Raw genomic sequence first — 21,284 nt, 5'->3', positions numbered from 1 at the left:
GATCATTTTGAACTTCTCACTGACCAGAAACCGGTTCAGTGCCCACAGATCCAGAATGGGTTAAAGGCCACCACTTTTCTTGGGGATCAGGAAATACCTGGAGTGGAAACTTTTGCCTTGCTGGCCTAGCAGAACTGGTTCAACTGCCCGAGCCAGCATGAGGATGGAGAGCTCCACTTGAAGTATCTGCAAATTCCCTACGGCTGTCCACCAAGGACACAGAGGCGTGTAGGGTGGAACTCATTGGAATTGCAACTTGTAACTCCTGCACACGATGGACAGGACCCAGAGGTCCAAGGTAATCGAAGTCCATTGGTTTGCGAACAGCTGTAGCCAACCCCCTACCTGGGAGATGATGCCATGCAGAGGAGTTCACCCTCTCTGGCCGCCAGTCAAAATCCCGTGGTGGGGGTTCTGTGGTGGGGCTAGGGCCGGACAGGACACATGTAATTGCCTGGATCTCGAGCTCACCGGAGGCCGTTGAGGTCTCCCACTAGGTGTTGGTGGATAGTACTTGCGCGGCTGGTAAAAGGGGTGCCTCGGATACTGCCGAGGGGCTTCTTGGAAGGCTGGGTGTTGGAAGTACTGGCTGACAACTGCTGAAGGGTCTCATGGTAGTCCTTCAGTTGCACAGTTGCCTCCTTAATCAGATAGCCAAACAGCTTTTCACCCGTACAAATCTGCCAAGCGGTCCTGGACCTCAGGGAGTAGGATCAGAGGCCCACAGCCAAGCCATATGGCGAGTCCTGAATCCTGCTGCGGCGATTCTCATGACCATCTAAAAGACGTCATATACAGAGCACACCTTGTGTTTATCACACTTGAGGCCCTGTTGCACTACTCTATGGAACTCCTCCTGAAACTGCTGCAGGAGGTGTTCACCAAACTCATGGGCCTGTTTCCCATATACATATACAATTGGTAACAAGGAATCCTGGCTGTTAACATTGCTCCTTGGAATACTTGGCGTCCTAAAGCGCCAACAGCTCTATGTTCTCACCCCGGGAGGGGGGGGGGGGGGGGATGAGGCATGAGTTCAAAGCCTCTTTGCCTTCTTCAAGGCCGACTCTACCACCACCGACTGGTTGGGGAGCTGAAGGCGTTCAAAACCAGTGGTAGGCTAGACCAGGTAAACCGCGTCCATCTTGCGGTTCACCAGAGGCACTGAGATGGGGTGCTCCCATAGGCGGGCTACCAGGTCCTTGAAGATGTCATGGACTGGAACAGCCACCACTTCCTTCAGGGCATCCAAGAATTGCAAGATCTCTTGCATCTTGTGCCTAGAGTCCTGTTCCTTTAAGAGCTAAAAAGGCACCGACTTTGCCATGGACTTAACGAATCCAGCAAAAGAAAGATACCTTGGGGGGGGGGGGGGGGGGGGGATTTCCGCCGCTCCTCTGGTGGAGCGGGCTCCAAGGGCAAATCCTCTGATTCCTCTGTGGAGGTCATGGATGCCTCCCCTTCCCAGGGATCATAAGGGGCCTCCCTCTCATTGTGTCCGTCCGGAGATGTGGGGGGGGGGGGGGGGGGGGGGGTCGAGCACCCAACTGCGTCCAGAGCGCAGGCTTCATCAGAACAGAGGAGGGAACCGATGGCACTGGAGGGGCTCGAGGATATATAAGCGCCAATGAATCTAACGACTTTGGGGGCATTTGGCATACTGATGGCACCAACCCTGATGGCCCCGGGAGAGCTGGAAGGTGGCGGGGCACTGTGTGCAATCGGGGCACCACTGAACCCGACTGCTCTTCCTTGTCTGAGGAATCACTCACTGGAATGGGAATCGGTGGCAGCAGCATAGATGCTCCCTTATGCCGTGAAGGGGGCTTGGGGGTATCAGTGCCGGCTGCGTCGGCAGGACACCAAGCAGCATATCCAGCCGCTCCAGTAAAGGCGCAGGCACCAGCGGAGTCGGCTCTTGTGATGGTGGTGGTCCCGGTGGAACAAAGGACTTGAGACCCTGTAAGGCCCGGCCGACTGCCAACCGCAAGTACCTCTCCAACTCCTCCTCAAAAGCAGCAGAGGACAAAACGGCTTGAGGAGGAAGAGGTGGTGGAATCAGAACACCTCCCGGAGCACTGGGAGACACCGAGCTCTCCACTGGAGTCAGTGGAGGCCGCCAAGAGGCTTTGGAAGGATCGGTGGGAACGGATTCTTCCACCCAAGACCACTTTGGGGGAGGCACCAACACAGCCAATGCCTGCCCGCGGTCCATTTTGGAGGAAGACGATTGATGGAGATGCTTCCTCAACTTTTCTCGATGTTCACCTTGGTCCCGGAACCGACAGTGACGGAGAAGAACACAACCAGGAACGAGACAGTATGGAACACGTACAGTCCCCTGCTCCTACCTCGGGACCAAGGAGTGGCAGCGGGGTGACCTCGAATGGGTTGAGGCCCGGATCTCCTTCCCGAGCAGGGTGAAGGTCCCCGATACCGATGAAGGATCCGAATGCTTAGGACTGAATAACTTCTCCATCTTGTCCAAACATGCCCGACGGTCCTTGGGGGTCATCTGGGCACAGAGATCACAACTGTGGACATCATGGGCTGCCTCCCAGGCAAAGGACAAGACTCATGCGGGTCTGTGAGGAACATAGTCTGGGGGCACCAGTAAAAGCCAGACGATGCCATTGCGAAAAGAACGTGGCCCCATCGGGGGCGATACAGTCGGCGAACGACCTTGAAGAACTGAATGACTTTCCAGATCGCAGAGGGAGAGAACCAGAAAAAACATGAGGGACCCTACGTAACACCGGAGATATCAAAACTGCAGAAAAAGATGAAAAAAGCACGAGTTCCACGATCGCGAAGCGAAATCTTCATGGAAAGGAATAGACTCAAGAGAGACCCCGCATGGATGCATGGTTAGTAGCACTCTGGGCATGCTCAGTGTGCCACTTAAAAAGTTTCTAGAAACTTTGACAAAAATGCTGGGCTCCATCTGATGATGTCACCCATGTGTGAGGGCTACCATCCTGCCTGCCCTTGGAGAAAAGCAAAGCCATGCAACACTAATTAAACTGAGGATTCTTCTTAGAGCCCTTGTTTGGGATTATTTGCAATACTCAGAAACTTCTGTAATTACTGGGGTAAATTTTCAAAATGTTGTGCATTTAAAAATTAGCATATACGAACAAAAGTAGCCTCTACTTCCTTATTTCATATTTAATAGAAATGGAAAGCATATTTTCACTTTCACGCACATAAAAAAGGGGTGGTCTAGGGGAGTCCAAGGCATGACCAACATTTACTCATGGAAGTTGCTATTTTAAAAGACAGGCATACATTTGGCAATTTATTTGCTTAATTTTACACTTGATAATTATCTTGTGTAATTGATATCAGATTTGTTTATTGTGTAGTACTGGCTGGGTGGGAGGTCTGGGTGAACTAAGGCGAGTTCAGGCGGAAGAACCAGGAGGGTCTCAATAACCTGGAGAAGGACTGGGCATACTGGTGGACTAACTGGTAAAACTGATAATTTCCTCGACACGCACCAGTTTTCAAATTCACTGATATATGTAAGTCCTACTTTAGTTTAGCGTTAAAATATATGTACGTATATTTTTACAATAGGTAGGAAAAGTACACATGTTCGGTGCACTGATATACATTCTTTTACTTTCTTTTGCTTGTATTTGCATGTAAGCTTATATACACACATTTGTTGCACAGTAGAGATACACTGTTTTATAAAACACATGTACATCATACACACAGTTTATAAAATACTAGTTTAGATTTTGTGGTCATACAAAAGTATATATACCACCATGTGCATTTGTTTGGAAGTTATCCTCATTGCTTTTGTACAGTGCAACACACCAGCATATGATGAAAACAAGAAGCCATGAAATGTGGATGAGTTAGAATCAGAAGCCCAATTCAATAAAACATTTAATACAAAAGGGTAGAAGTACGCACCAATGAAGATTAGGATCACCCCCACTATAATCTGCAGCACGAGTGAAATACTGATGAGAACAATCAGGGGTGTGTAGAACGAGAAGGAAGGACCCTGCTCGATCACTGCTTTCAGCTGTGAAGCATTGGCCATCAGCAGTGCAATGTCTAGCATGCTTTCAGCAGCACTTTTCTTGTTGGTGAAATGATTCACGTTAAAAGCAGCATTCCTTCGTCTCGGGCGGAGTGAATTCTGAAAATAAAAACACATCTCCTGTTATATTTCAACTTAAACAAATTCACATAAACTTTTAAAAAGTCTATTTTGATCCTTAAGGAGTTGTTCAAGTAGAAAGAAAACTGGAAGGAGAAATTGCGATGGAGGTAGAAATGGTTTTACTAGAACTGTAATCACAAGTTGCAACAGGGGTTCCAGTCTGCATCATCATTAAATTAGGTGAATGGGCAGAAAAACTTTCAGGACCCAGCATGAATGATGCCCCTCCATCATTAACTTTAGATACCTTGTCAATATTTCAGAATGGGGTGCAAAGGTACCATCTAGCCTTGCACATCAACAAAGGAGCTTTGCATGGGTCAGAAATCTTCTCATAGCGATGTACACTTCCAGTGCAGGCATTCAGGATGGAGAGTGCCACACTGTGGGCTAGCACAGTACCCATATCCAGTCAGGGGTGTTCTTACATCCACTCAATGTGATCATACTGATTTTTATACTTGTTAGGCTAGGGAACCTCATAAACCTGTTTCTTTTTGTGTGTGAACCCCTAATACTTCTATAATCCATGATTCTTGTGAGGACTCTCGTCCTTAATACACAACTCTAAATGAGTTTGATATATTTGATAAGATTAGGTACAGGTACTCAAAAACTACAAAACAATGTACATAAATATCTATGCTCAGAAAAGCTTGTGTACTGGAGGAAGCACTGGTAATATACTTATATAATCAAGTAAAAAACAGTTGTATTGTCTAACTTTTGTATAATAATGATATATGATCCAGTTAACCCACGGATTCTTTTTCTAACAGTGATGTCAATTTTCCTGAAGAAGGGAAGCTAACCCCCAGACTTTATATTCCATTTTTCACTTCCTAATTGCAGTTGTAAATGCTTATCGCTCGATGTTCTTCTGTACATAGTCTCTTCTCATAGATGTTCTTCTGTACATAGATGCTGCACATAGATGCTGTACATAGTTCTCTTTTTCCCCACCGTTAATTTCTTGACTACTCTTTCAGTTCCAAGTTGATAATCCTGTTAAAATCACCCTGTTTGATGTAATTTCAACCTTGCGCTATATGTAAACCGGTGCGATATGTCTTTTCATGAGCATCAGTATAGAAAATTTCATAAATAAATAAATAAATAAATTAGTGGGCAACAAGCAGCATATTAGCCGGGTAACTTTGCCAAGATATTCAGTGGGACATGTTTCCCACTACATGTACCTAGTTATGTATATAGTTGCCCGGGTAACTTTACTTAGATTACTTTAGACCTGCTGTCTACCATGATCAGATTTACCTGGTTAAATGTGAGCCCCTCCCCTGGAATGACCCCTTGTTTTTATCAGGGTAAGTTTTACTTAATTGCACAGATACAGGGCCTCTATGCACATACTTTTACTTGAAGAGGCAAGAGGCATTCCTGGGAATGGGATTAGGAAGGGGTTAGCATTTATGCACATACTTTTGCATTTTCAAACAAGTACGTGTGTAAGTCTTCTCCAGAAAACTACCTGCACAAGTTAATAGGTATAAATGTGTGTAGGTAGTTTCCTGGGATAATTTTCAAAGTAAAGCATGCATACTCTTTCACTGTGAAAACTAGTGCAAAATCTGTTGGTAAAAATTACCTACACACTTTGCATTTATGTGGCCAGTCTTAAAATTACCATCACAGAGTGCAATTTTCAACGACATTTACCTGGCTAAAATGGCCAGACTGGAACTTGCTCTCTCTGACATGGATAAAAGTACACAGGGGTAACACGATGCACATAATTTTAGCTGCATTAAAAAGAGGTGTTCCTGTGACCATGTTTAGGGAGAGGGAAAAAAAAAGCAGGCATACATGAGGTTTCCCAGACTGCATGCACAATTTTCCCCTACTCTACCATCCACACAAATAGCAGGTGCAAAATACACATACACAGATTTTGCACCTGCTCATTTTTCAAGGGAAACAACATTAGTTGTTCCCCTTTGAGAGCTGGTGCAATGTAGGCAGGCTACAATAACCCATGTACTTTGCAAACAATGAGGGGTATTGAAACTTGCCCCATAGTGAATTGGAAAGCAATGTATGTCAACAACATCATCACTATTAAACAAAATGGTTCTCTCTATGTTCTCTGAACTACACATTAAAACATTTCCTTAACGATATAACCTGAACAGAATCAAAATACTATTGGACTGCCATAAAAAGGATCCAAAAATGATTATACACACAAGCTTTCAAGACCATACAGATGCCTTTTTAGATGTAAGAGGAAGGGGCTTATGTAGTTTGAAAAGCTCATTCACATCTTTATCTCTGGATGGTTTCTATGTTGGTTTAATTAAAGCATTCACAGGCTGCAAAGAATTCAGATCTCTTCATTGTAAAATATTGATACTGGAACTCTACACACAAAATAATTTTGAAAACGGAAAACAATTTTGTTGTGAGGTTTTTTTCTATGTATTGTAAAGAGCTGTATCTCACTTTGTGCATTTTATGAAATAGGGAGTAACAAATAAATTGGTATGATCTGGTATAATTTTCATTTGCTTGCATAACGATGCATCCGCAACTTATGATTACAATCTGAAAGGGTGGGAATTCTTGTTCAACTGTAAAAACAAAAAATCAGAGCACTAGAAAGAATAAAAGAAATGCTCTGAATAATCCAGCAAGATTGCACAGATAAATGTGCAATGTCATGTGAAGTATTATGTGTATTTTGTCTCTGCTATTTTATTTGCTCATTGCCTGCTCTTGGCAGGATTTAATGTTGCTATACTGGAAAATGTGTGTAAAGGATGAGCCCTTAAAGAGTACCATTCAGACTGCCAATAAAAGATGTTTAGAAAAGAAGTCAATGTCATAGGAGCTCAAACTGTGTCTGGTGCTCACTCACAGTAAGGAATACTAGTACAGACCATTTAATAATTAACCTAAAGACCAAAAGTGGAACTTAATCCTTGTCATTTCTACAAAGAGCTGATTCACAAATCATATCCACTATCCTTTTAATTTTTAAAAGGTCTCATTTTCAAAACCTGAGCCTGAGCTGTAGAAAAATGGTGTGCTATTTTCATAGTGTCCAGTGGTGAGCAGATGTCAAGGGTAAAAACCATGACCCTTGTACTCTCCGCTATGCAGTTAGTAGGACTGCATAATCAAACCTCCCCTTATTTATTTCTTCTATTTATCAATTACCCCATTCAAAAAAGGTGATGTACAAATCCAACATAAATATAAAAAGATTAAAACAATATAACAAATACTGTAATTAAAATAAATGAAACAAAATAAACCAATAAGAAAACAACATAGCCTTGGGCAAAAGCCTGGGCAAATAGCCAAGCCTTCCACTTCCTTCTAAACTGAGTCACCAACTCTGATTCCCTGAGTCAAGGATAATGCATTCCACAATGTAAATTGAAGTGATGAAAAGGACTTTTTGTAGTATCTGCAAATTTCAATGATTGTAGTACTTGTAAAAGTAATTGTCTAGACAAACGCAACTGTCTTATCTCACAGAACAAAAAAACTTTAAATGAGAAGAGAAATAATCTGGCACCAAGTCTTTAAGTGACATACAAATCAGCACCAAAACTGTAAATAATACAGAATAAAATAGAGATCAGTGTAAAGACTTCAGTACAGGTGTTATATGGTCCTATCATTAAGGCCCAACAATAACTGGGCCAACATATTTTGAATCAAAAGGAGATGGGATAACTGAACAGCAGGCATGCCTACAAACGAAGAATTACAATAATCCAATCTTATTAAAATCAGAGCATGAATAAGTGGTTAGAGCAGTGGACTAAGAACCAGGAGACAAGGGTTCAAGTCCTGCTTTGCTCCTTGTGACCTTGGGCAAGTCACTTTATCATCCATTGCCTCAGGTACAAACTTAGGCCTGGATTTATCAAAATGCACTAAATATTGCATTCGATAGGAAAAGGGGTGTGTTTTATGGTAATAGGCAGTTTACGCTAATACCTATGCAAAGTGCTATCTGAGTGCAAATTAGAATAACTTTTTCACACTTTGCGATAAGTGCCAGAATTGATGTATTTCCTAGATACAACCACTGGGGAACCATGTTTAGCCAAACAATGCCCGGGGGGGGGGGGGGGGGGGGGAAGAGAGATTGAGAGAGAGAGTCCATCAAGCTAGGCTGAGAGAACATTGCACAAATCTCATCTTTGGGTGAGTTTCCTCACTCCGAAGGTCATCAAATCTTCACAAGAGAGCACTGTTCTGTTCGTACGTCTCACTTTGAATGTCAAAGTGGCCCCTAACCCCTACACTAATACCTAAAGCTCACCTTAGAGATATAAATACCAATCTAGTGTGAGGGCATTATGGCTGGGCACTCTCTCTCTCTCTCCCTCCCTCCCTCTCTCTCTTCCCCCCCCCCCCCCCCCAGGAGGGCCCTGAGAGCTTGGCTGGCTCTCCAGGAACTTAAAACGGCATGTGCGAAAAACAACGGCATGTGCGAAAAACATCGCAACCGCGATAAAGCCCTATCGCATGGCTTTATGCAAATGAAAAAGGTGTAGTTAAAATTCGCGTTAAAGCTGTGCGATATGGCTTCGCAAAACTGTAAGCCCAGCCCACTTGGCCAAAATTCCCGCCCCAATATCATCCCCTTTTTCTCATTTGCATCGCACCAAATGTTATGGTGTTTTCTCATTTGCATCACACCAAACGTTATGGCATTTTCGCATGCAAAAAATGCCTTTAATGTATGCGAAAACGCTATATAGCACTTTGATAAATGACCCTCTAAGATTGTAAGCCCTCTGGGGATAGGGAAATACCTACAGTACCTGAATGTAATCCACTTTGAAGCGCTGAAAAATGTGCAAAAAGCGGAATATAAATCTTTAAAAAAAAAAAAAAGTGAATTATTGGAACGGATCAACGCAAATCGGTTGTTTACTCTTTCAAAAAGTGCAAAGACCAGAGGAAAATCAATGAAGTTACTAGGTGATATACTGTATTTAAGACAAATAGGAGAAAATATATTTTTTTACTCAATGCATAAACTCTGGAATTCATTGCTGGAGGATGAGGTGAAAACTGTTAGTGTAGCTAGGTTTAAAAAAGATTTAGACAAGTTCCTGGAAGAAAAGTTCAGAAACCATTATAAAGGTGGACGTGTGGAAATCACAGGGACAAGCAGCATGGAATCTATTAACTTTTTGGGATCCTGCCATGTACTTATGACCTGGATTGGCCACTGTTGGAAATAGGATGCTGGGCTTGATGGATCTTTGGTCTGACCTATTATGGCAAATCGTATGTTCTTATGTTATGTAAGTGTAATTATGTCTTCATGATCAAGGAACGGACTTGGGTTTCTGTAGATGAAAAAAAGCCAACTTTACAACACTGCTAATTTAGGAAAGGAAAGTGAAGTGGTAATCAATGATAACCTCTAATGTTTTTACTTCATTACCCAACTTAATAGTAATACCATGGAAAGAAATGTCAGAACAGTATTTAGGTCCAAACGTCTAATTCATAGGACCTTTAGCTTTAAGATTTAATTTGTATAGTCATATTGTTCTGGTTCCCTACATAGTAACATAGTAATATAGTAAATGATGACAGATAAAGACCATTAATGGTCCATCCAGTCTGTCCAGTACATTTCTTAGGGTAGTAACTGCTACTTCGTGTAGGTTACCCCATGCAAAAATATTACACTGTTAATGTAGGTTACCCCATTTCGTCAAATCTATTCTCTAGCTTCAAGGGATCCACAGTGTGTATCCCATACTTTTTTTTAAAATTACATTACCGTTGTCTTCACCACCTCCTCCAGGAGGGCATTCTACACATCCACCACCCTTTCCATGAAGAAATATTTCCTTATGTTGATCCTGAGTCATCCCTCTTGGAGTTTCATATCATAATCCTTAGTTCTACAGCTTCCTTTCTACCAGAAAAGGTTTGATTTTTGAGTATCATTAATGCCTTTCAGGTATTTGAAAGTCTGTGTCAGATCTCTCCTGTCCCTCCTCTCCTCCCATGTATACATATTTAGGTCCTCCAGTCTCTTCTCACACCACACCAATTTAGTTGCCTTTCTCTGGACATCTTCCATGCTGTCTCTACCTTTTGAGATATGGTCTTCAGAACTGAACACAGTAATCCAGGTGAGGCCTCACCAAAGACCTGTTCAGGGCTTTATCACCTCCTATTTCCTGTTGGTTATGCCTCTCCCAATGCAGCCCAACATCCCTCTGGCCTTAGCCACCGCCTTGTCACATTATTTAATTACTTTCAGATCATCAGCCATTATCACCCCAAGAGACCTCTCTCGGTCCCTGCAAATCAGTCTTTTGTCCCCCCCCTCCACCCCCCCCCCAAATCACATACAGCTCCTTTGGATTATCGCACCCCAAATGCATGATTTTGCACTTCCTGACACTGAATCTCAGCTGCTAAACCTTCGACTGCTCTTCCAGCTTTCTTAAATTTTGTTACACCGGAGGTAGACTCTTGGGCCGAGGTGGGGTTGACGCTACCTGTGGGGTGGAGCTCCGCAGGTCCCCACCATCAGTAGATGGAGCTGGCTGATCGACGGAGGCCGGCTGTAGTTTCACCAGTACCAGCCCTCGTTCCCTGCAGGTTGAGCCCTTGGGTACCGGGGCCAGCTGGGCTTAGATGGGCCTCCATCCAAGGTCTTCGGAGGGACGACGAGAGAGTCAGCCAGAAGCCAGCAGCTTAGTCAGATGAAGCAAAGGTCAGAGCCAGGAGACAATCCATAGCGTGGTCGGACATGGCAGTGGTCAGTCAGGAGACAATCCGTAGAGTGGTCAGACGTAGCAATAGTCAGAGCCAGGAGAATCAAGAACATAGGCAAAGAGCGGAGCAAGCAACTGAACACATGACTAGTGTGAGGACCAGTTGCGAAAGCAAGTCCTGACAGTCAGGACTCACCTAATATAGGCTCCTGACCCAGTGACGTCACTAAAAAGGGCCGGCAGCCAGCGTGCTGTGGGCCCTTTAAATAAGCTAGCGAGGCACGCGCCTAAGGAGCCAGGTGCAAGGGGCCGACGGTGGCGGCGTCTCTGCCGTGATTCGGGGTTTTCCGGTGGCTGGCAGGTCCGCGAAGAGAAGAGCAGCACTGGGGGCACTCCCCCTGCACTGCAGCGGAGCCAGGGACCACCCCTGGTAGGGCGGCGAGGAAGGTAAGGAAGGCTGGTTGCAAGCTCTGCGGCCAGCCAACGCAACAAATTTCTTCTCATTCTCTCTGCTTTTTCAGGTGTGCCCACTCTGTTGCAGGTCTTAGTGTCATCTGCGTAAAGACAAACCTTTCCTTCTAACCCCTCTGTAATAATGCTCATGAACATATTGAACAGCACCAGTCCCAAAACTGATCCTTGAGGCACTTCACTTTTCTCTTCAGAATAGTTCTATTTTCTGGGCCGCGGAGGAATGAACGGTTGAACGCTGAGCTCCGGAGCGAAATTCAATTTTGGCTTTATTACCTGAAATATTTCTTCTTTTCTAAGCTGCTTGACAGCAGGATGCCTCATACTAAACGCAAAGCCAAAATTAGAGAAACTACATCAACGCCGATTTCCTCTAGCAGACAGCTCCGTATTGAGGAAGCTTTCGCCGGACTAGTGAGTGAACACCCTGAGGGCGGAGCCGCTGGAAGCCCTGGCGGAGAGTAGACGCCAAGTTCCCTGGCTCAAGAAATATCACTAAGCCCGGGTGCGCCTTCTACGCCTGACCCACCGTTCGGGAGAATGTTCTCCGAGCAGAATTTACCTGCTACGCCACAGGATAGAACTGCTGAGGGGGCCGTAGTCCAGAGAAGGAGCGACGAAAGTTTCTCTCCTTCGGTGAGTCAGAGCATGCCTGGCTCCAGTGACCGCCCAGACCCAGCATGGAGGCGAGCTGAGGAAAAAGGTGAGCCCCTGGATAAGAGTAAAGGCGACGAGGGAATTCAAGTCGTTTGTGGGTTTCCTGAATTTAATCCTAAAAATATAACTTTAACTGAGATTATGAAAGCTATCACCTCTATGGAGAAATCTATTTTGCATCTGACAACAATGGTAAAAGAAAGTATTGAAAAGCATCAAGATACAGAAAGAAGAGTGGAAATTCTAGAGAATTCTGTTAAGGGACTTGAGAAAAAATTCACAGATGTAGAAAAAATTCAGGGGAACCTGATCAAATCTGAAAATATACAGATGGTAAAAATGGAAATCCTCGAGAATCATATAAGGAGAAACAATATAAGGATACTGAACTTTCCAAAATTGAGGTTACTCTCGCATCGTGAGTTATTCAAAAGCTACCTTCAGAATTTGCTTAAAATCCCAGAACAAAATTTTCCAACGATTGTTAGAATTTATTATCTGCCTCAGAGGGATAAAGAAAAAAATCCAGATCAAAAAGAAGATTCTTCGTATGATTTAACAGATATATTAGAAAAATCCCACGAGTTAATAGTGGAGGAAAGAGCCACCCTTTTTATACAATTTTCTAAGCCGTCTGATAGAGACTTAATTATGAAAACTTACTTTCGTAATCAACATCAAAAATTCTATGGTTATCTATTAAAAATTTTTCCGGACATAACGAAGATTACCCAAATTAAAAGAAAAAAATTTATGGCCATGAGGGAAGAAGTTATTGCTAGAGGTGCAAAGTATATTCTCAGATTCCCATGCTACTGTTTGTTAATTTACCAGAATTCACGATATATTTTCAGGGAACCAGAACAGCTACGAGTTTACCTCGACTCCCATTCTGTTTAGTTCCAAGGGTTGAAGGTTTAATTTAGAGAAGACACTAGTTAATTTTGACGCAATTTTGTAATAAATATTTTTGTTATTTCCTAGCTAGCTGCTTGTATTTACATCTTGGACCCACAATTTCCTTTAAACGATAACACAGGGTAAATAAATCTTTCATATTCTTTGAGATGTAAACTTTCCTTTTCTGTATTTCATTTACTGTGTTTCAAATTTCTGAACAAAAAGTTCTGTATATTTGTTTTGAAAAATTCAATAAATAAATAATTTTAAAAAAAAAAAGAATAGTTCTATTTACTGCTGTTGTCTGTAAGCCAACCAATTAGTAATCCATTCCACTACCATGGCACCCACTCCCACGCTTCTCATTTTATTTATGAGCATCCTATGAGGGACTGTACCAAAAACTTTGCTGAAATCCAAGTAAATCACATTGAGTGCTTCTCCTTGATCTAATTCTCTAGTCAGCCAATCAAAAAAATTAAGATTCATTTGATCTAAACTTCCTCTACTGAAATAAGTTAGCCTTGGATTTAGCAACCCAGCAGATTTTAGATAGTTCACAATCCTTTCATTCAGCAGAGTCTCCAATAATTTTTCCACCACCAAGGTAAAGCTAACCGGCTTGTAGTTTCCAGCCTCCTTTCTGCTACCACTTTTGTGTAGCTGGACCACAATTGCCCTTCTTCAATCTTGTGGCACCACTCCTGTCTCCATGGATCTATTGAACAATTCCTTCAGCAGACTTGCCAGGACTTTTCTGAGCTTCCTTAATATACTGTGATGTATCTCATCCTTCCCCATGGCCTTGTCCACATTCAGTTGTGATAATTCCTCCCAAACACTCTCTTCTGTAAATGGGACTGTGTTTACCCCACTCACATCTCTGCTCTTGCCAACCAGCAATGGTCCTCCTCCAGGATCTTCTTTAGTGAACACAAAACTAAAGTATTTGTTTAATATTTCTACTATTTCTTCATCTTTTTCCATTCATGGTTCCTTTCAAGTTTACAATACCACTTCTGGTCTTTCTCCTTTCTCTGATATATCTGAAAAAGCAAGTTTGTTTACCGTAAATGGTGGTCTCTGTAGACAGCAGGATGAATTAGCCATGACATGTAGGTGACATCATCCAGTGACACAGAACAGACCTCTCTCATCTAGTAGAGCTTTTCCTCTTGCTCTACTGAGCATGAGCGGGAATCTGCTCAGGCACTGCCCAAGGAGCCCCCTCAGTCGATTTTAGAGATAATTCTAGACAGTCAATTTTCCAGGAAGTTGGGCAGGTATTTAAAATGGCTAATTCTGTTTACGATAAGCAAACGTGTAATTGTAACAGTTGGCCTATTCGTGGTCCAGTCACAGGCAGTGGTAGCAGAGGTCATGTCTATCAGTAATGGACATTTTTCTACCACAAATACAGTCCTTTAAGCCACTCACAGTGGATTTCTTCTTACCAGATATGGTAAAGAAAGAAAAATGCTTAATTTTCCTTCTTTTTTTTGGTAGCATTGAAAAGTGATGTTTGCAGTCTGCTGAAGCAGTGAGGCAAGTTTGAAGAAAAAAAAAGGAAAAATGTAAACTTACCCGATAATTTTCTCCCCTTTATTTCTGCTATGCCAGTCTAGAACACTTGGGTTTGTCCCCTCTTCCAGTCAATGGAGGCACTGTTTTTTTTATTCTTATGACATCACTACTATTATATATGGAATGTGCTGAACTGGTTAAGCCAGTATTCTAATGTCAAAGTCTATAAATAAAACAGTTGTGTAGGCCATTAACCTTTTTTTTTAATGTGTAGAAAGAAGCTCTCTCTTGAACTTTCCTTTCAACCAGAACTGTACTTTTTTTTTTTTTTAACTGTAGTGTAGGGAGGGTGTAGCAGAAATAAATGAAATTATCAGTTAAGTTAAACTTTTTCTTCCTTATCTTTCTGCTACACCAGTCCAGAACACTTGAGAAATACCAAAACACAACTACACTGGGTGGGAGGATGCTAGTCCCGCTTTCAAGACACTTGCCCTGTAAGCAGTGCCTGCTTTTGCGAAAACATTCAAACTGTAATGCTCTGAAATATGTAAAGAAGACCAGAAAGTGGTTTTACAAATGTCAACAGGACTTATAGCACTTAATTCTGCCCATAAGGAATGTGCTTTTATTATTTCTGGAACATTTTTCTCTTTTAAGTAGTATGCTCTGGCAACTGGCTCTTTCAGCCACCTTGCTATTGTTGACTTAGATGCTGCTTCTCCTTTATGCTATGCTCTAAATAAAACAAATAATTTATCTGTTTTTTGGAATTAATTAGTTTCTTCCACATATTTAATTAATTTTCATGACTTTTTCTTCCCTTGACAAACTTTCTTTGAAAATGCAAGTAAGGTAATAGATTGATTTATATAGAATGTTGATATTACTTTTGGCAGAAAGGAAGGAATTGTAGTTATTGTTACTGAATCTTTGTTAAATTTTAAAATGGATCTCTACATGACAATGCTTGCACTTCAGATGTTCTCCTTGCAGAAGTGATAGCTACTAAAAAGGCTGTTTACAAAGTGAGATCTTTGATGGTGGCATCTTTTAGGGGCTCAAAAGGAGCCATTACTAGTGCCTTCAGAACTAAATTTATGTTACAATGTGGTATTACTAGTTTGAAAGGTGAGCATATCTTTTTCACAACTTTTAAAAAATGCACAATATCAGGATAGGATGTTATTGAGAGTCCTTTAACCTTTTTCTCCATAACAGGCTATTGCTACAAACTGAACTTTCAAGGAATTATGTGCTAAATATTAAGAACATAAAAAGTTGCCATATTCCTTCCATCAAGCCCAGCATTCTGTTTCCCACAGTGGCCAATATAGGATACAAGTATCTGACAAGTACCCAAACATTAAATAAATTCTATGCTACTGATTCTAGTAATAAGTAGCAGCTTGTCATCAAGTTAACTTGATTAATAGCAGTTTATGGACTTCTCCTCCAGGATCTTGTCCAAACCTTTTTTAAACCCAGCTATACTAAATGTCTTTACCACATCCTCTGGCAATGAATTCCAGAGCTTAATTGTATGTTCAGTGAAAAAAAATTTTCTCTCATTTGTTACAGATGCGCTACTTGCAAATTTCACGGAGAATCCCTTAGTCCTTTTATTATCTGAGAGTAAACAACCGATTCACATTTACCCATTCTAGTCCTCTCATAATTTTATAAAACTCTATCATAACCCACCTCGACCATCTCCCCTCCAAGCTGAATAGCCCTAACCTCTCTAGCCTTTCTTCATAGGGGAGCCGGTCTATCCACTTGATCATTTTGGTCGCCCTTCTCTGTATCTTTTCCAGTGCAGCTATATCTTTTTTGAGATGCGGCTATGAGAACTGCACACAGTACTCAAGGTACAGTCTCACCATGGAGCGATATAGAGGCATTATGACATTCTCCTTTTTTTTCACCATTCCCTTCCTAATAATTTCTAACATTCTCTTTGCTTTTTTGACTGCTGCAGCTCAATGAGCCGACAATTTCAGTGTAATGTCCACTATGACACTTAGATCTTTTTCCTGGGTGGTAACTCCTAATATGAAACCTACCATCATGTGATGGGATAGTTTTCCCTATCTGCATTGCCTTGCACTTGTCCACATTAAATTTCATCTGCCATTTGGATGCCCAGTCTTCCAGTCTCGCAAGGTCCTCCTGCAATTTATCACAATGCACTTGTGATTTAACTACTCTGAATAATTGTCATCTGCAAATTTGATCATATCACTTGTTGTCCCCCTTTCCAGATCATTTATAAATATATTAAAAAGCAGCAATCCAAGTACAGATCACTGAGGCACTCCACTGTTTACCATTCTCCACTGAGAAAACTGACCATTTAATCCTGCTCTCTCTTTCCTATTTTTTTTTAACTAGTTTGCAATCCATAAAAGTACATTGCCTCCTATCCCATGACATTTTAATTTTCTTAGTAGCATCTCATGGGGAATTTTGTCAAACACCCTCTGAAAATCCAAATACATTACGTTGACTGACTCACCTTTATCCACAAGTTTATTAACCCTTTCAAAAAAGTGTCACATTTTTTTGAGGCAAGACTTCCCTTGGGTAAATCCCATGCTGGCTGTGTCCCATTAAACCATGTCTTTCTATATGTTCTCTAATTTTGTTGTTAAGAATAGTTTCTACAATTTTTCCCAGCACTGGGAAATCATAGAAACTATAGGCTCACTGGTCTATAGTTTCCCAGATCACCCCTGGAGCTCTTTTTAAATATCGGGGTTACATTGGCCACCCTCCAGTTACAATGGACGATGTTAATGACAGGTTACAAATTACTAGAAATAGATCTGAAAATTCATTTTTTAGTTCTTTCAGAACCCTGGGATGTATACCATCTGGTCCGAGCAATTTGCTGCTCTTCGGTTTGTCAATCAGGCCTACTACATTTTCCAGGTTCGCTGTGATTTGGTTCAGTTCATCTGAATTATCACCCTTGAAAACCATTTTCTGAATAACTATCTTCCCAACAACCTCATCAGTAAACATCAAAGCAAAGAATTCATTTAGGCTTTCAGTGATGGCCTTATCTTCCCTAAATGCCCCTTTAACTCCTCAATTATCTAATGGTACAACCAACTCCCTTGCAAGCTTCCTGCTTCGGATACATTTTTTAAAGTTTTTATTATGAGTTTTTGTCTCTACAATCAACTTCTTTTCAAATTCTCTCTTGGTCTATCTTATCAAAATTTTACATTTAACTTGCCAATGCTTATGCTTTTTCCTATTTTCTTCAGATGGATCCTTCTTCCAATTTTGAAGGAATTGTTTTGCTAAAATAGCCTCTTTCACCTTGCCAGCAGTTGTTTGGCCTTCCTTCCACCTTTTTTAATGCATGGAATACATCTGGTCTATACTTCCAAGATGGTATTTTTAAACAGAGGTCTTATCTCTATAGTTAAATTACATCACACTTTTTATAGTAGCTTTTCTCTGATAAAATAACACCACCATTCTGCGGCTTATATTACATAGCTAGTTATTGTTGTATTTTTAAACAATGTCCATGTCTTTTGTACACGCTTAACCTTTGTAGCTGCACTTTTCAGATTTTGTCTATTCCCTCATTTTATCAAAGTCTCCCTCTTGAAAGTTTAGTGCTAGAGCTTTAGATTTACATAAAGTCCCCCTACCAGTCATTAAGACAAATATCATCATGTTATGATCACTATTGCCAAGTGGGCCCACCACCATTTCCTCTCTCACAAAATCCTATGTTCCACTAAATATTAGATCTAAAACAACTCTGAACCAATTGCTCCATGAAGTAGTCATTTACCTCTCCAGCATGTCCTGATGTTACATTTACCCAGCCAATATTGGGGTAATTGAAATCTTCCATTATTACTGCACGTAAAGGTTGGCATTAGCTCTTGGTGCTGCGGCGTAGTTGATGCCTTCTTGTAAGCAAACCTATGAGGTCTACACCGGTGGCTGGTGAATACGCCCTGTAGCGAATCAGGCTGGAGCTTCAGCTATAACAGCCGCCTCCCCTGCAGATTGAGCCCTTGGATTTTGGCAGCCAGCAGGTCTTAGACTGGTCCCTAGCCTGGAAGCAAGAACCAGAGTCTAATAGCAAACCGAAGTCAGGACAGACAGTAGACAGACAGGATCAAAGACAGGCCAAAGTTGGGGCAGCATGTAAACAGATGACATCAGGTCCAGATGGCAGGCAAAGCATAGTCATGTCCAGGCAGAGGGTCAAGATCAGGACAGTCAGGCCAAGGGAGGATGAAGACAAATTGGAGATACTGGACAAGACAAACAAGACAAAGCTGGACAAGGTGAGCAGGGCAAAGGAAGCTGACGAAGACAAGGAACGCTGCATGAAGCAAAGCACGGCTGGACAAGGAAAGGAAAAGCTGAAGAACACAAGCAAGGCAGAGAAAACAAGGTGAAGACGCAGGAACTCTGGAATGCTAGTCACACTGCAAAGCAGGGAACCCATTGCTGAGGCAATGGTGGACGGTCCATGGAGTCCTTATATAGGAAGGGCTGTCTGATGTCATCAGAGGGCGCCGCACGGATTTTCCCGCCATGAGTCCTTTAAGGCTAGGAATTATGCACGCGTACACACCTTAGGGGAAGCCAGGTCGCAGTGTCATTGCCGTGAGGTATACTGGGGTCCAGCGATGTTCCTACCGCTCTGAGGCAGGGCTGCACTGTGACCAATGCAGATGGGCTAGAATTGGAGATATATGAAAATGTAAAAGCATTTCTGAAACCAAATGAGCTACTGAATTTTGAATGGCTTGTAGAGCTGTCAGAGTGGACTGAAGGAGACCTAAGTAGAGAGAGTTACAGTAATCTAGTGAAGTAAGAATCAGTGACTGCGTAACAAGACAGAAATCAGATAGGGATAACATAGGCTTCATAATACATAACGTGGAGTTTGAAAAAACAATTGCTAAGCAATAACTGAGATTGTGGGCATAAAGAGAGGGATGAGTCTAACTGAATTTCCAAGTCTAGAGTTTCAACTTTAATTGGGATATTAACATATCTAAAGGCCCAGCTAGAAGGGATACTCTTGGTTTCAGAACATGAGAGACACACAATCTGTTTTTTTGAGATTCAGCACAAGGCTTTTGTCTACCTCTTCATTCTATGCTTTACACTCTAAATCTCCCATCTTACTTCTTAGCGTTCTAGCATTGGCATATAAACATTTCAAAGTATGTTTTGTTTGTTTTAACAAAGGCAACTAGTGTGCCTTTAGATCTGATTAGGTATGCCACAGAAAAATCACCCTGCCAGATGCTCAGATCCAGGGTAGCACCTAGGCTCCGCTTTTAGCACCTTGGAGCAACAAGAAATGCTGGTGATGGCATTTAAACATATAGGCTCCTTTGTGAGAACATGTATAATCATGCATGCCTCTTCCTAGCTACAGCATCAGCCCAGAGTGTGGTAATTAATGGGCAGTGTCAGGGCATGGATAGTTTGTCCCTACTTTGTGCAGTACATGCATTGCACACAGCACCTTCTAATCTTCCCCATCCTGAGGCTCCTCCTTTGAGTCCTTCCATCTCTGTCTAATCCCTAGGCTGAGTGAGATGGGGAAGACATGCACTGAGCATTGGATGTGGCTTATCCTGAGTGTTGGGAGCAGCAGCAGTGAAGAAGCTGTGGCAGCCAAGATAATTAACTTACTGGGCCATTCATCAAAATGCATTAGAGCCCGAAAGCATGTTAAACAGCATTAACGTGTGCAATAAATAGCGCAATGCACCTTAGTAAGTAAATTTTACATTTAGTATGCAAGTGGGAGATAATGGAAATGAAGGTCTGCTAGCATGAAATGCAGTAGAGTAACGCAAGATTTAACATCCAAAATAATTACACCTTTTTTCCTTTAATAGGGTGAATAGGTCTCTCTAGGTTCACCGTGATTTGATTCAGTCCATCTGAATCATTACCCATGAAAACCTTCTCCATTACGGGTACCTCCCCAACATCCTCTTCAGTAAACACCGAAGCAAAGAAATCATTTAATCTTTCCGTGATGGCCTTATCTTCTCTAAGTGCCCCTTTAACCCCTCAATCATCTAACGGTCCAACTGACTCCCCTCACAGGCTTTCTGCTTCGGATATATTTTAAAAAGTTTTTACTGTGAGTTTTTGCCTCTACAGCCAACTTCTTTTCAAATTCTCTCTTAGCCTGTCTTATCAATGTCTTACATTTAACTTGCCAATGTTTATGCTTTATCCTATTTTCTTCTGTTGGTTCCTTCTTCCAATTCTTGAATGAAGATCTTTTGGCTAAAATAGCTTCTTTCACCTCCCCTTTTAACCATGCCAGTAATCGTTTTGCCTTCTTTCCACCTTTCTTAATGTGTGGAATACATCTAGACTGTGCTTCTAGAATGGTATTTTTTAACAATGACCACGCCTCTTGGACATTTTTTACTTTTGTAGCTGCTCCTTTCAGTTTTTTTCTAACAATTTTTCTCATTTTATCAAAGTTTCCCTTTTGAAAGTTTAGCTATAGAGCCTTGGATTTGCACACTGTTATGCAATGCAGTCTAGAGTAGCAATATGAGTTCCCATCGCAGAAATTTGATTTCGACTTCTGCAAGTCTTTGATCCCGCTCTCCCAATTTGGACTCAGTTCCTTTAGAAAAGTTACACAATTCAAAAATGGAATTAAGCAATATTGTCACAGTCCATGTTACCACCCTCCAAACATCCAAAGAGTGATACTGGAGGGAGTAATTGGAAGGGTCTTCTTAGCTTTTCCTTGAAGTCCCTGAGCGAGGCGAAGGACATACTACCACTAGAAC

General features: G+C 41.9%; 1 protein-coding gene across 1 annotated transcript in view; it reads right to left on the bottom strand.

Moving 5' to 3' along the window:
- NINJ1 (ninjurin 1) overlaps nucleotides 1-21,284 on the bottom strand; it is a 68,661-nt gene that overhangs the window by 23,775 nt on the left and 23,602 nt on the right. The window contains exon 2 of the mRNA XM_029600862.1: nucleotides 3,928-4,159. Within this exon, the coding sequence (XP_029456722.1) occupies nucleotides 3,928-4,159 (232 nt within the window). The remainder of the gene's footprint in view (nucleotides 1-3,927; nucleotides 4,160-21,284) is intronic.

This window comes from Rhinatrema bivittatum, chromosome 4 (genome assembly GCF_901001135.1).
Source record: "Rhinatrema bivittatum chromosome 4, aRhiBiv1.1, whole genome shotgun sequence".
In the NCBI taxonomy this organism is placed as follows: Eukaryota; Metazoa; Chordata; class Amphibia; order Gymnophiona; family Rhinatrematidae; genus Rhinatrema; species Rhinatrema bivittatum.
This window is presented reverse-complemented; position numbering and strand designations above follow the sequence as displayed.